The sequence below is a fragment of the Talaromyces proteolyticus genome (genome assembly GCF_021365285.1).
Source record: "Talaromyces proteolyticus strain PMI_201 chromosome Unknown BGW36scaffold_3, whole genome shotgun sequence".
NCBI lineage: Eukaryota > Fungi > Ascomycota > Eurotiomycetes > Eurotiales > Trichocomaceae > Talaromyces > Talaromyces proteolyticus.
The window spans coordinates 1,735,465-1,748,188 of NW_025764279.1; the positions used below are offsets into that span (position 1 = coordinate 1,735,465).

General features: G+C 47.5%; 4 protein-coding genes across 4 annotated transcripts; 3 read left to right on the forward strand and 1 right to left on the reverse strand.

Moving 5' to 3' along the window:
• Window positions 1–1,937: 1,937 nt before the first annotated feature.
• Window positions 1,938–6,223, reverse strand: BGW36DRAFT_424416 (putative exonuclease Kem1; the record flags this gene model as incomplete). The annotated part of the gene is made up of 2 exons (XM_046219956.1): window positions 1,938–4,474; window positions 4,525–6,223. 2 exons carry the CDS (start codon window positions 6,221–6,223, stop codon window positions 1,938–1,940), a joined length of 4,236 nt encoding a protein of 1,411 aa, XP_046075503.1.
• Window positions 6,224–6,597: 374 nt separating this feature from the next.
• BGW36DRAFT_372255 (putative chromatin assembly factor 1 subunit C) lies at window positions 6,598–8,423 on the forward strand. Its single transcript, XM_046215456.1, has 6 exons — window positions 6,598–6,765; window positions 6,823–6,885; window positions 6,936–7,041; window positions 7,090–7,551; window positions 7,605–8,090; window positions 8,149–8,423. Exons 1-6 carry the CDS (start codon window positions 6,744–6,746, stop codon window positions 8,321–8,323), a joined length of 1,314 nt encoding a protein of 437 aa, XP_046075504.1. The 5' UTR covers window positions 6,598–6,743; the 3' UTR covers window positions 8,324–8,423.
• Window positions 8,424–8,896: 473 nt separating this feature from the next.
• Window positions 8,897–10,039, forward strand: BGW36DRAFT_394863 (putative GTP cyclohydrolase I; the record flags this gene model as incomplete). The annotated part of the gene is made up of 4 exons (XM_046217964.1): window positions 8,897–9,123; window positions 9,208–9,329; window positions 9,382–9,686; window positions 9,737–10,039. 4 exons carry the CDS (start codon window positions 8,897–8,899, stop codon window positions 10,037–10,039), a joined length of 957 nt encoding a protein of 318 aa, XP_046075505.1.
• A 629-nt stretch (window positions 10,040–10,668) lies between these two features.
• Window positions 10,669–12,594, forward strand: BGW36DRAFT_372258 (uncharacterized protein). The gene has a single exon (XM_046215457.1). The coding sequence runs from the start codon at window positions 10,845–10,847 to the stop codon at window positions 12,381–12,383; it is 1,539 nt and encodes a 512-aa protein (XP_046075506.1). The 5' UTR covers window positions 10,669–10,844; the 3' UTR covers window positions 12,384–12,594.
• Window positions 12,595–12,724: the final 130 nt, after the last annotated feature.

Below are 12,724 nucleotides of genomic sequence, written 5' to 3' on the forward strand. Positions count from 1 at the left end.
CTGGCTCAGAGTGCTCTTTGGAGGCTAGCGCTGGTGGTGCGGAAGATCGGTTTTTCCGATGGCGGCTGAAATTGGGGCCGGCTTTTTTTGGTTCGTGTCGCGCGAGTCCTGTTAGTATCGCAAGGCGTAAGAAACAAGAATAGAGACTGCATACAGGGTCAAAAGATGGGGAGCTATACGCACCTCGCACATCTGATCTCGCTTACAATACGGTACTTTCGCACTCACAAGTCAATTTACGGCCAAGTGTCGCCCAGGATGGTTTGTGGATAGCTTCAAATGATATCCGTGCCAAACTCTCGGGTTGCGACAATCCCCCTCCCGATTAACAGCTGCTCTGCCATGCTTCCATCGCGTATATAAAAGCTCTACAGTAGTTTCTTGTCGCCGGCGAAACAGGCCGCTCCTCCTCCCATGAACGTGCGAGCCATGATTGGCAGATACCCCCATAACTATACCAGGGCCACCCTTCGGCCAACACCACACTCGCTCAACTCCATAAAAAACTATCTCCCAGTATGTGGCGATTTGAAAGCGTAGCAGATCTCAGCCAAGACATCGAGGGGTTCCTCTTCGAATGGGCTTCCAGCCTTGCTTTGAGACCAATGACTTGGACCTGAAAGACCGGCGTCTAACAGACACGCAGCACTTAGATGAGAAAACGCGCCTCGTACCAGTGCATCGAAAACAAGCTATCTACGAAGGAAGAAGTTTGCTCAATGAAAGCCAGAGTGATGATGCCACCCTTCATGCTGTCACCGCTGTCCTGCATGATTCCTTTTGCATAAATGCAATCGATCTAGCAGACCAGTGCTACCAAGACGAACATATTTTCCAGTAAATTGATAGTGAAAACCCATCTGCTTCAATAGGAAAGCAAAAAGAGCATTGCCCTTGTCCCTGTGTGACCTGCTCGCGGCTATAAATAATTGTAACGTAGTTGTGCGGATCAGACCCAGAGTATTTTTGTGCTGTTAGTCGTGGAGTTGATTAACATACAGGGTTGACGAAAAGTTACTGTTGCTGAGATTATATGGATGTTTATTAGAGCGCGCCGACCCAAAACGAGCAGTTTGTCAGTCCTTCAGTCTCTGAAAAGAAGAGAACTCTCTGTAGACATGATCTCTTCTTGTTTGAATTTTGCTCGAACCACCTTTGTCAACAAACAATGTGTGAAGCGGAGTAAATAGGTCTATGGAGTTGCTGGTCGATGAAGCTGCCCTCAAGGCTCGTGTCGAAGCGGGGTAACAAGGATAGGACAAGCCTGCTTGTATGTGTTGTCACCTATGAGCATGCGGGAGATTCGAAGGATAAAATAAAAGTTGTTGAAAGGCTATCTTGGTGGTCGATCCAGTTGAGCGACAAGATGAGGTACCAGCAGTGCGCTTAGTAAGGTGACCTCAAAGGCACGTAGCCCTGGGTCTGAGTGTTTCAACGACATTTTACTGAGTGAAATATTTTCAAGAATAACGCCCAAGTAGAATATCTCTTCTGATAGCGCACTGACTGGGGTGATGGAGTTTGATAGGATAGCACGGGTGGTTGGCTTGAGGAGGTTTGAAGACACTTTACTTAGCTGGAGCTGCACGTGATGACTACTCACTATTAGCTTCGCAGCCTCAGGCACCAATATAGCCAATTCATCTACAGCGAATTTCCGTATATACTTCAAATGTTGTTTAAAAGTAAGATGCAGCTAAAGAAAGTCCAAAAAAAAAATTATATTTTGATTATGGTACAACTCAGTTACAGAAGTTGACTATGAGCTACATATCAGCCACCAGTTTGTCGTTAGATACTAAAGACCATCACTTCATGACTACATCGTCTACATTATCCACTGGGTGATCAAGGCTACATGAAGAAGCATGTACAGCTCGGCAAGTTGCGAGCATCGACATTCGACTTCTCCATGGGAGACCAAGTAAGTATTGAGCTTAAGCGGTTCCCCGTTTCCCTCCTCTGCCACCCCTACCCCGTCCCCGAGAATTACCTCCACGGTTTCCAGTAGTCTGACCTTGACCCCCTCCCGCATTGAGATCAGCAGGAGGTGGAACTCTATTGTAGGGCTGTGGTCTGAAATTCGGGTTGTTTTGAATTATCCCCTCGTCTTGGTGCCCATTCTCGACAGAGACATAACCTGCTCTAGTGTGGCCCTGGCCACGAGCCCCACGACCACGACCTCGTCCTCCCCGAGCAATACCGCCATTTAACTGACCATCTACATTAGGATGTGGGCGTAATGGTAAGTTTATGGAAGTGTTGTTTACGTTTCCATTCGTCTTGCCTCTACCACCACGGATATTGTTTGTGGCATGACCGCTTTGGTGTCCAGAAATAGCGCCACGGTAAGAACCTCTCAGTGGAGGGGGGGCTTGTGCCTCCTTCAGCTGTCCCAGTCCACTCGGTCCTAGCGGAGCACCGTATCCCACATTCGTCGATTCTTTTTGAGTTTTTTGGGTTGTTGCAGCTCGCGTGCCAGCAACAAGTTGTCGATAGGAAAGGTTAAGGACGGAATGTACTGGAACGGTCTGTCCCCTGAATGGAGAACACCGGTCACCAATTGAGGTTCCGCTCATAAACGATACATCAAAGACAACATCTAGAAGAACTGTTTGGGGTGTACGTGTGAGGCCTACAACAGTTCCTCGCGTGGCGATTGGCACCTTGCCGGAATCTTGTGCGTATACAATACGGTCTCCCAGCGCAAATCTCTGGTTCCCAAGTCGATGCTCGACATCAGCAGGTTTGAGAAGAGCCTGTCGTGGAACGCCCTTGAGCTTCTTGATTTCGGGCTGTGGTTGGCTTTGTAGTAAGCGATCCGCGTCTAGTTCAATAAGCTTGACAATATCGGAGTCAAGTTGTTCGGCATCAAGGGGAACCCTTTCGAAATGTTTCGCCTCGATTGACTTGAGCCAGTCTCTAATTTCTGTCATCTTTGTTGTCGCAATGTCTTTGGGGTAGAAATCCGTAGGCTCATATTTGTCACCTTGTGGATTTCGCTGAATCCCAGCGATGAAATCAGGGAAATTGATCATGTATTGCTGGATCAGCTCGACGGCTTTTCGACTAAACTCCCAGCCACTTTCTCCACGGCGCGAATAACCCAAAACCTTCTGCTTTCGTGCTTCAAATTTGAGATTCAAGCCTAGGTTGACGCGCTGACCATCTATTGTGACGGAGAATGACGAAGTAATTTTTGCCAACACTAGAGGATTCAGATGTAGATTCCTTGCTATGGCAAACGAAGGCGTGTAAGGTGATAGTTTTTCTGCTTCCTTAAGATGGAGCTTCCCGAACTCGGGTTCCTTTCCTTTCACTGCAGCTAATACTCCATTGACCTTTCCATTTTCATGGCCAATGACCTGTACAGGCCTTCCATAGTTGAATTCTCCGAGGAAAAAGGCTTTGGAGCCCTCTGGGAATTCTTCTTCGATTGGCAGGGCTGCACGTTCAATGAAACGCTCGTCTTCACTAATGACTTTGTCGACAATTAGTTGGAGAGCATAATCGGTCTCTTGTCCTGGAATATCCGCAAACTCCTTTATCGTTGCACCATCGTCATTCTTCTTCAGACCCTTGAGCATTTGAACATGAACCATCGCATCAACCGAACCAATGATTGTTCCAAGCCGTTTACTGTAGTAGCCTTCAATCTTGTCAGACTTTCGAACCCATTGTTCTATCTGAGGCGGAGAATGTGGAACGGAGACAACGTGTTGCTCTCCCTCAGGAAGAGTGTAGTCAAAGAGTTCGTCGGATACTCGCACGACCAAAGCCTCTTGCAGGAAGGGATACCCAACATATACTCGTTGCCCAAGCTTCTTCTTAGCCACTTCAACGTTCGATCTTGATTCAGGATCGAGTAGAGTTACCACCATGCTTTCCTTACGACTTTCTTGCTGGAAAACGCTGACTCCATGAAAAGCAAGCTGTCCGGCGTGCGGTAAGGTCTTCAAACTCGGGAAGCCTGCCAATGCAGCTGCACCAAGCTTGACGCCATCAACAAGGCCCGTCCAAGGTTCAAGCCCGTCCATTGTCGGGAGGTCAAAGATGTTCTCAATACAATGGCAATGAGGGATATCTGGGAAGATTCCAGGAAGAGAGGATGGATATATGAACTCAATCGATGGAGAGTATGTGAATTTCAGAGAGACACCAAATTCATTCCTTGCCTTTTCCTCTGGGGTTAGAAGATGATCCTTCGACGCCATCGCAGAAAGTAAGCGATGTTCTTCAATAAAAGGAATCTTCACGACGGCTTCCCATTCCATCTTCTTGCCATTCATATCGAGTTCAAAATCACGAGGATAGAAGTCAATGATAGGTGATTCTGGGGATGTCATCAAGTCCCAGTACGCGGTTGGCACAATTTTTTTACTGCGGTCCGGAAGCACACCCATAAGTTGTTGAAACGGCCGGAAAGGCTGCCCCAGCTTGAAATCAATATTTGCACCGAGGCCTTTCTTGACATCTGTGAAACCTGTTAGCGTGTATTTATTTACTCGCTCTTCATCTACTCACCTGAAATCATCGGCGAATAATGGTACTGGAAGAACCATGGCCATGAAACAACACCCCTGTAATAATAGTACAGTACCCATTGTAATCCTTGGACATAGTTTTCGGTTAACTTTTTCATCTCTACCTCATTTTCTATACCAAACCCAAATTTATCAGTATAATATTTATCTTTCCATTCCTGAAATTTGGCATCGTATTTCTGTTCAGCGGCAGCCTGAACCTCTTCTGCACTAATTTCATGGACTTTGGCATTGTCGTATTTTTTAATCACTCGCCGAAGAGCCATTAATGATTCTTCATCCTCCTCTTCTGATTCCTCATCGGCCACGGTCGATCCTGGCAATTGTAATCGGATGAATCGATCGCCATGGTCGTCGGTTATTGTCGTCCACATTAAGCGGAGATCATCTGCAAGCTGTTCAACAAATTTGCGATCTCTTGCTGGAAGTGTCGGAGGGAGATCCAACGGCTTGGCATGCTGCGCGCTAGGCGGGCGGTTAAGAACGTATTGCTTCACGTCTTTGAGAAGTTTCTTTTGGGACGGTGTGATTGTAAACGATTTTGGAGCGTCTTGAAGCTCCATAGTCACAACTCCATTAGATTTAGAACGAATCCATTTTGCATCCGAATATTCAGCCTCGAAAAATCTAAATTCGAATTCTGCGAGTTCATCAAGGAGGATTCCTAAGCGCTGGAAATTGATGCTGCCGCCTTCGTTGATGTAGCCACCCATCTTTGGAAGCGCCTCCTTGTATTTTTTGAACATTAAGCCGAGGGCACCCTCGTTGATGTGCATGTACGGTAAATTAGGTAAAAAATCGTTGCCAACGAAGAAGGCCATCAAAATAAAATCATCAATGATTCGTTCCATGTCGTAAACAACGCCAAGGTCAGGGTTCTCCCTTAATTCCTGAAATTCCAACTCCAAGTACTCCCTAACAATGCAGAGATGCAACAAATAGAAGTTTTGATGTTCGAGTTCTTTTGACTTTTTCTGAGTTTGTCTGCCAAAGGTGACTTCTTCACGCAGGAGACAGAAGTGTGGGTCATGACTGAGAAGTCCCAACATAATCAAATCCGCATCTAATCCATATAAACAATGGCGCACGTTTGGGTCATAGCCAGGCTGCGCCTTGGCTTGGCGGATATACTCCATAATCTTATGTTCTCCTTCTCCCGGAACTTCATGGCCGGAGAGGACTATATCCACGCCTTGCCAATCCACATCCTCTGAGATCTTCTTGCTGATGAAATATTTCAGTTGTTGGGTTAATCGCGCCATGAATTCGGTTCCCGGTGTGATGCAATTGCTGTCAAAAGCATCCTCTTTAGGCATCTCAATGCCCTGCGCAATGGCCTTCTCCTTTGCCATCTCGGCGTCGAGAGCAGTGCGAAATCGTCTGGAGCGCTGCTGATTCATCTTGGCACGAGGGGCAACTCCATCAATGGCCATGAAAAAGAGCTGCTTGGGCTTAATTTTCCCGTACAAGTGCTCAATGTAGTTAAATATCGCAATAAACATTTGATCTTCCGTCATGCGAAATGTAGGAGAATCCGAGTCTTTGTGCGTGCAATTGTGAATGATACCGTTCATGTCGAGATAGAGGCAGTCGAACTCGGGTATGCGGTTCTCAGCAATCAGCTGTGAAATGGCGGGATACCGCTCACTCAGCCAGCGGAAGAACTTTGGCACACCCATGATTGCTTGCGACTATGGCAATTATTGATTGAAGCGAAGAAAAGAGTGCGTACGGCTAGTAAAAATCCTTAGTCTCGAATAGAAAGCATAGGACCGGCCTGGATCGCAGCAAATAACCAGAAAAATAACAAGCAGCTCACAAAGAAGCGCCCGAGAAAAGCAATTCAGCAGCGAAGAAAGTTGAGAGGTAGGGTGGTGGATTCAGCGACCTGAAGATATTCAAGCACATGATGGAGGCGGTGCCCGCAGGCTCGGAATAACTGCGCTCCGGAGCAGAGGCAGCAGACATCCTCTAGCTGAGTTAGGCTTGGTGCCAATTAACGCGCTGAGCCGCGGGCGCGTTTTCTGGAGCTCTGGCCCTTGCTCTGTTGGCAGTTCTCCCCGGCTTCACGCACAGCTCCCATCCGCCGAATTGCACATCTTTTGGGACGCAGGGTGCTCATCACTTCTTTACCTCTAATCAAGCTTAATACTCTCCCCAGAACTTGCCCGCGCCGCCTTCTTTGCGGTTGAACGAGTCATGGAGCCTTACGACGATGATGGTGCGGTCTCTCGATGCGCCAATTAGCCCTGGATTCTAACAAGGTTTTTATGTCTAGGTTTTATCGAGGAGCAGGAGGAACAAGAAGAGGAAAAAACAGAGGAAAAGATCATTAACGAAGGTGCGAGAAGGAGAATATCGCCTATTTTACAGGCTAACCATTTCTGGCAGAATACAAGACGTGGAAGAAAAATGCGCCCTTTTTGTACGATATGATTTTGAGCACAGCTCTTGAATGGCCAACTCTGACAGTTCAGTGGCTCCCTGATAAAAAAGAGTACGCCCATCGCGTGGAAGACTAAGATATAGTATTAACGTCTCTAAGAGAACCGGACAAGCCCTACTCGACCCATCGCCTCTTGCTGGGTACACACACATCTAGCGACGCCAAAAATTACTTGCAGATCGCAGAGGTACAATTGCCAAACCCAAACCACCCAGAAACGGAGGACTATGATGAGGGTCGCGGTGAAATTGGCGGCTACGGTGGAAGCTCCAAGAAGAACGCTATGGAAGTCAAATTCAACATTGTTCAGAAGATTGACCACAAAGGCGAAGTCAACAAAGCGAGGTACCAGCCGCAGAACCCTAACATCATTGCAACTATGTGTACAGACGGCAGAGTCATGATTTGGGATCGGTCGAAGCACTCTCTCGTCCCTAGTGGAACAGTGAATCCCCAACTCGAACTTCTAGGCCATACCAAAGAAGGCTTTGGATTGAGCTGGAGCCCCCATGCAGAGGGCCATTTGGTTACAGGAAGTGAGGATAAAACAGTCCGTCTCTGGTAAGTTGCCGTAAAGAGCGAGCGGTTCTTTGTGCCGAAACTAACAGCGTCAGGGATTTGACCACATACACCAAAGGCAATAAAGCCGTCAAACCATCACGCACTTATACCAACCACTCTTCTATCGTCAATGATGTCCAATACCACCCATTACATTCCTCTCTGATTGGCACCGTTTCTGATGACATCACTCTTCAAATCCTCGACATCCGCGAAGCCGACACAACACGAGCAGCAGCTGTAGCTGAAGGCCAGCATAGGGATGCAATCAACGCGATCGCTTTCAACCCAGCCGCGGAAACGATTCTAGCCACCGGATCTGCTGATAAGACCATTGGTCTTTGGGATTTGCGTAACTTGAAGTCGAAACTGCATGCGCTGGAATGCCACAGCGAGTCGGTCACATCTTTGTCCTGGCACCCGTTTGAGGAATCGGTGCTGGCTAGTGCTAGCTACGACCGCAAGATCATGTTCTGGGACCTCAGCCGGGCGGGAGAAGAACAGACCCCTGAAGATGCGCAGGATGGACCACCTGAGTTGTAAGTTATCCCTCTTACAAAGCTGAGCAGCACTAATGTTTCTTTTTTCTCCTGCTAGGCTGTTCATGCACGGCGGTCATACCAATCGGATTTCCGACTTTAGCTGGAATTTGAGCGACCCCTGGGTTCTTTGTTCGGCGGCAGAAGACAATTTGTTGCAAGTATGGAAGGTGTCGGATGCGATTGTTGGCAAAGACTTGGAAGATGTCCCGACAGAGGAGCTCGAGGCTTGATTTCCTATTTCCAAACGGCGTAACGTTTTAATTAAACCATACATGGCAAAATGCAAGACAAGTAATGAAATCAAAACTGTCAGAATAATACTATCAGCACTACGTCTATCAAATAGTATATATATATAAATATATACATATATACACACACACACCGGGGTAGATTCTTATCAGCGCCTGTTATCGTCCTCCGTAACGGCGATCTCAAGGCGGCATGTGGTCTAACCTAGAAAACACTAGTCTAGCTAGGGTATTATTGACCACCATTGGCTGCATAGACGCCGCATGCCCCTCCAAAACTCCGAGCTCAGCGCGGCCCACTAAAGCGGCAGACGATTGCATGCATTGCGGGGAGTTTCCAAAAAAATCAGAAGGCAACGGCTTGTCGCTCCCCGAAAGTCACCAGATTTCCCGAGTTCAGCTCCGATAGCCTCACCTTCTACCGGGCTGTCATAACTACTATCTTCTTCTAATTCCACCCCTGACCCCCTTATTACTCACGGATCGTTCCGCGGCCTATCCACCACATCAATCTTCTCTTGTATTCCTCAGATAGGACACTGTCACCGCTCGATGAATCCCGCTTCCTCCCCACCCCTGGGCCCGAAACCCTTGTCAGCCCTTCCATCGCACCTTTTGAATGGTAACTCGTCATTGAATCCTTCAGCAAGCAATTCCACCAGTGCCCGCGAACGTGAAAGCCTCAATTCGTCTATCCGTTCCTCCTTCCGCGCCTCCGTCGATAGGACCCAATCTGGCTCGGACCCAATGGCTGAACCGACCACAGCAGCTACCACCCAGTCAGGCAATAAGCCTAGGTAATCCATGTACCTTGACGCTACCATGTACGTACGAATACTGACTGCTTATAGTTCTGTACTGAGTGGTGCTCCCCGTGACCCCCGAGATAAGACCGGGCCCCCAACACCCCCATCTACCGTTAGTCGACCGGCCAGTCCGTATACCATGGTACCGCCCATTGATTTCGATGGTTTAAGTTGGCCATGTTAGTATCACATTTGTCTTGCTAGGCATCATCAACTAAATCTCTCTACTAGGCCCTGGAACGAAGGAACGGCTTGAAGAAAGCCCAGAGCAGCATGAGGAACGAGTGAAAAAGCTCTCAGGAGCGGTGAGAACCATCTTAGAATGTGTGGGAGAGGACCCAGACAGAGAAGGTCTTTTGGAGACACCCGAACGCTACGCCCGCGCTATGCTTTGGTTCACAAAGGGGTATATGGAGAATGTTCGAGATCTTGTGAATAATGCCACGTTCATGGAGGATCATGACGAACTCGTGATTGTCAAGGACATTGAAGTCTTCTCTCTGTGTGAGCATCATATGGTGCCATTTACTGGAAAGGTAAGCTATGCGAATAGCATGGGAATCGTCAGGACTGACTCGCCACACAGATACATATTGGCTACATTCCAGATCGTCGAGTTCTTGGTCTCTCGAAACTAGCTCGCTTGGCCGAAATGTTCTCCCGCCGTTTACAAGTGCAAGAGCGCCTTACAAAACAAGTGGCTCTGGCCATCAAGGAAGTGCTCAACCCCCGCGGCGTCGGTGTCGTCATGGAGTCGTCGCATCTATGTATGGTTATGCGCGGTGTGCAGAAAACTACCAGCACCACGACAACAAGCTGCATGCTGGGATGCATGCGAAGTAGCGCAAAGACCCGCGAAGAATTCTTGACGCTCCTCCACCGCAGGTAGTATTGGAATATGCGCCTCTCCTCAACCCCCTTGTGTTTTTATCTAAGCGACATACTATTTCTAGAGCGATATTGTTTTATTTTGGAGTTTGGTTACACCTCTCAACAGGTTACGTTGGTTCATGTCATTGGATTATTACATAATTTCCTCGGTGAGAAAAGGGATCTCTTTTTTCAACATATCATAATTGGATCGGCAGGGAGTTCTGCGTGGACAATCGCTTACTGGATTTGCACGAACGACACAAGATCTTGACAATACTTTTTTTCCGTCGGAAGTTTTTTTTGGGGTTTGACATTTGCTACGCTCGTGCGTGAGCGAGTTTTCAACGTTAAAAAACGGCGGGGATCTGATATCTGATGTTTTCTCGACATACAGTGTCATTTTAGAAGAACAATCCCATCGAGCTATCAACTGTAATATAGCGTTTCAGTGTATCATTACTAGCAGCAAAATCAACTTTGCATTACACCATCAAATTCAATGGCGGGGCCTAAATGGTTGGCAGACCTGTTTGCAGTCTGCGCTACTTTCATCTGAGCACCTCCCGTTTGCATGATTCGGCCTTGCTTCTCTGGTCTCTCTTTCTCTCATCTTTCCTTCTCTCTTTGATCTGTCTCGATAACCTATGATCATCTATTCTTAATGCCCTATCGTTGAACAGAAATGTATCTAGCTGCTTTGTCGACGCTTAGTGCGAGGATGTTTTCAGCATGATGATATAGCCATTCAACTTGTCGTTGTTTTGGTTTGGCAGGACTTCACCAATCAAAGTGGTTATCTTTGCACCATTTTTCACCACAGCATGGCGCGTGTCAAATTCGTTCCACCACGCCATGACGAGGCTCCTGCTTCAGAAGTTGAGCTAGCCCACCATAACACTGAAGATGAACAAAAGATCAAATGCAAGGGAAAGGGTGAGATGATACACCAAGAAGGGGCGAGTTTAGGGAGTATCTCTGCAAACAGCCAGGCACCAACTCCACCAACTACCTCAGTAACTCAAGAAGCAACAATCCAGCGTCCATCTCAGAACCAGGAGACTAGACTCGGTGCTCTTGGATCTGCCGTTGTTGGACTACAAATCGGCTCAGTCGCGAATTATAGTTCCTCTACCCATGTAGCTTCTGCTCCTGCATCTTCTTCTGCGTCTGTTTCCCAAAGGAACGCCAATACGACTAATGCGAATACTCATGCAGTCTCTAAACCCAGAGGTCGCCCTAAAGCTGCTAGAAGCTCTTCTCAAATCCTTTTCATACCCCAAGGAGGACCTCGCGTACAGCAGGGGAACAACAAAAGAAAGCGACAAACTACTGTCAACTTACTAAACGACGCTGCACAAGCAGAGTCTAATTCAGCACCTCTTAGAAAGCGTGCTAGAGGCAATAAAGCTGCTACTAGGGCCTTGTCTATCTCTGAGACGCCGTCATCAAGCACCAAAACTTCAAACTTCAATATCTTCGAAGCAATCATCAAACATCCGCATATCGTCTTTCACTTTGCCGACTTTCTCGAAGTTGAAGATTTGATTACCATCTACACTATGGCAAAGGGCTTTCACCATGTTATCAATACAGGTCTAACAACAGTGATAGTTGCGCAGGCAATGAGACACGCCCCAGCATCTGCAAAAATATTCCCCTTTCGATGCTACAACAGGCTTTGCATCTCGGATCCTCGTGTCGAAATCGACCAGTCCCGGGGTCAGTCTCGCCTGGTACCCTCGTTTCGATGGCTTCGCATGGTATGCTGGCGTGAGAAAGTGGTAAGGGGGGTAATGAACAGTTTGACAAACGAAGGTCTCTATCTGCCATGGCAGTGCGAAGACGCTATCAAGAAACTATGGTTTCTCATGGACATTGCGGATAACCGACGTCGTCTGGGAACTATCCAGAACACTAAATTATGGACGACTACTGATCTGTTCTACGCAGTCATGTTTCTGATCAGGATTGACATGCGCTTCACTGAGCCCACAGCAGCACGGTCTCTAGGGGGTCTGAGGCGTTTGCTCATAGCTCAACCAAGCATGAGCGTACTGCACCGTACCCTCGAACGCACCGCTTTCACCACGCACTACGAAGTTATTCAAGCTTACCTTCGTTGGCAACACGAGCCTCGCGACAACACCAATAGGCCTGTTTACGGAGTTCCGCGGGCTGAAATTGGAAGAATGCAGTATGAGGGGTATGGTTCTATGGGGAATCAGGTCAAACTCCAGCGCCCCGACGAGCTGGTGTTGAAGGAGTGCATACGCAGAGATATAGAAATTGCCGAAGCTGTTTTTGACATCATAGCTTGGCCGGCTTATAAGAAGGAGCGTAGTAGATCCTTCTTTGCTTAGGGTGTCCTGGATCGTGCTCAAGTGTAGAAATGAGGGTGGCCGTCATGCTTTTCGTTCGTTTTTTTGGTCTTGGTGAAGAATGATGTATTTATTCAATCAATTCCAATTGGTTTGAAGGCTCTTTTCTTGTATTTATGTTAATGGCTTTATGATTCCAGGTGGGTTTAAACATCAATTCGTCAGTCTCTAGCCTGCCGTACACCAATCAAGACACACAATAACCTATCGCCTTCACTTGTTCATATCCACCTAGCTTTCAGAATATCGATACTTGACCTGGCATATACTAGCTTTATAATTATGTTACTAGATATGCGATAACAGGCACGTCTGCTTCATAT

Bases quoted from the DNA above. Each gene is read 5' to 3' on its own strand.
- BGW36DRAFT_372255 (XM_046215456.1), top strand. From the start codon at position 6,744: ATGGAGCCTTACGACGATGATG. The intron at 6,766-6,822 runs GTGCGGTCTCTC...TTTTATGTCTAG, and splicing joins GGAGCCTTACGACGATGATG to GTTTTATCGAGGAGCAGGAG. The intron at 8,091-8,148 runs GTAAGTTATCCC...TTCTCCTGCTAG, and splicing joins CAGGATGGACCACCTGAGTT to GCTGTTCATGCACGGCGGTC.
- BGW36DRAFT_372258 (XM_046215457.1), top strand. From the start codon at position 10,845: ATGGCGCGTGTCAAATTCGTTCCACCACGCCATGACGAGGCTCCTGCT.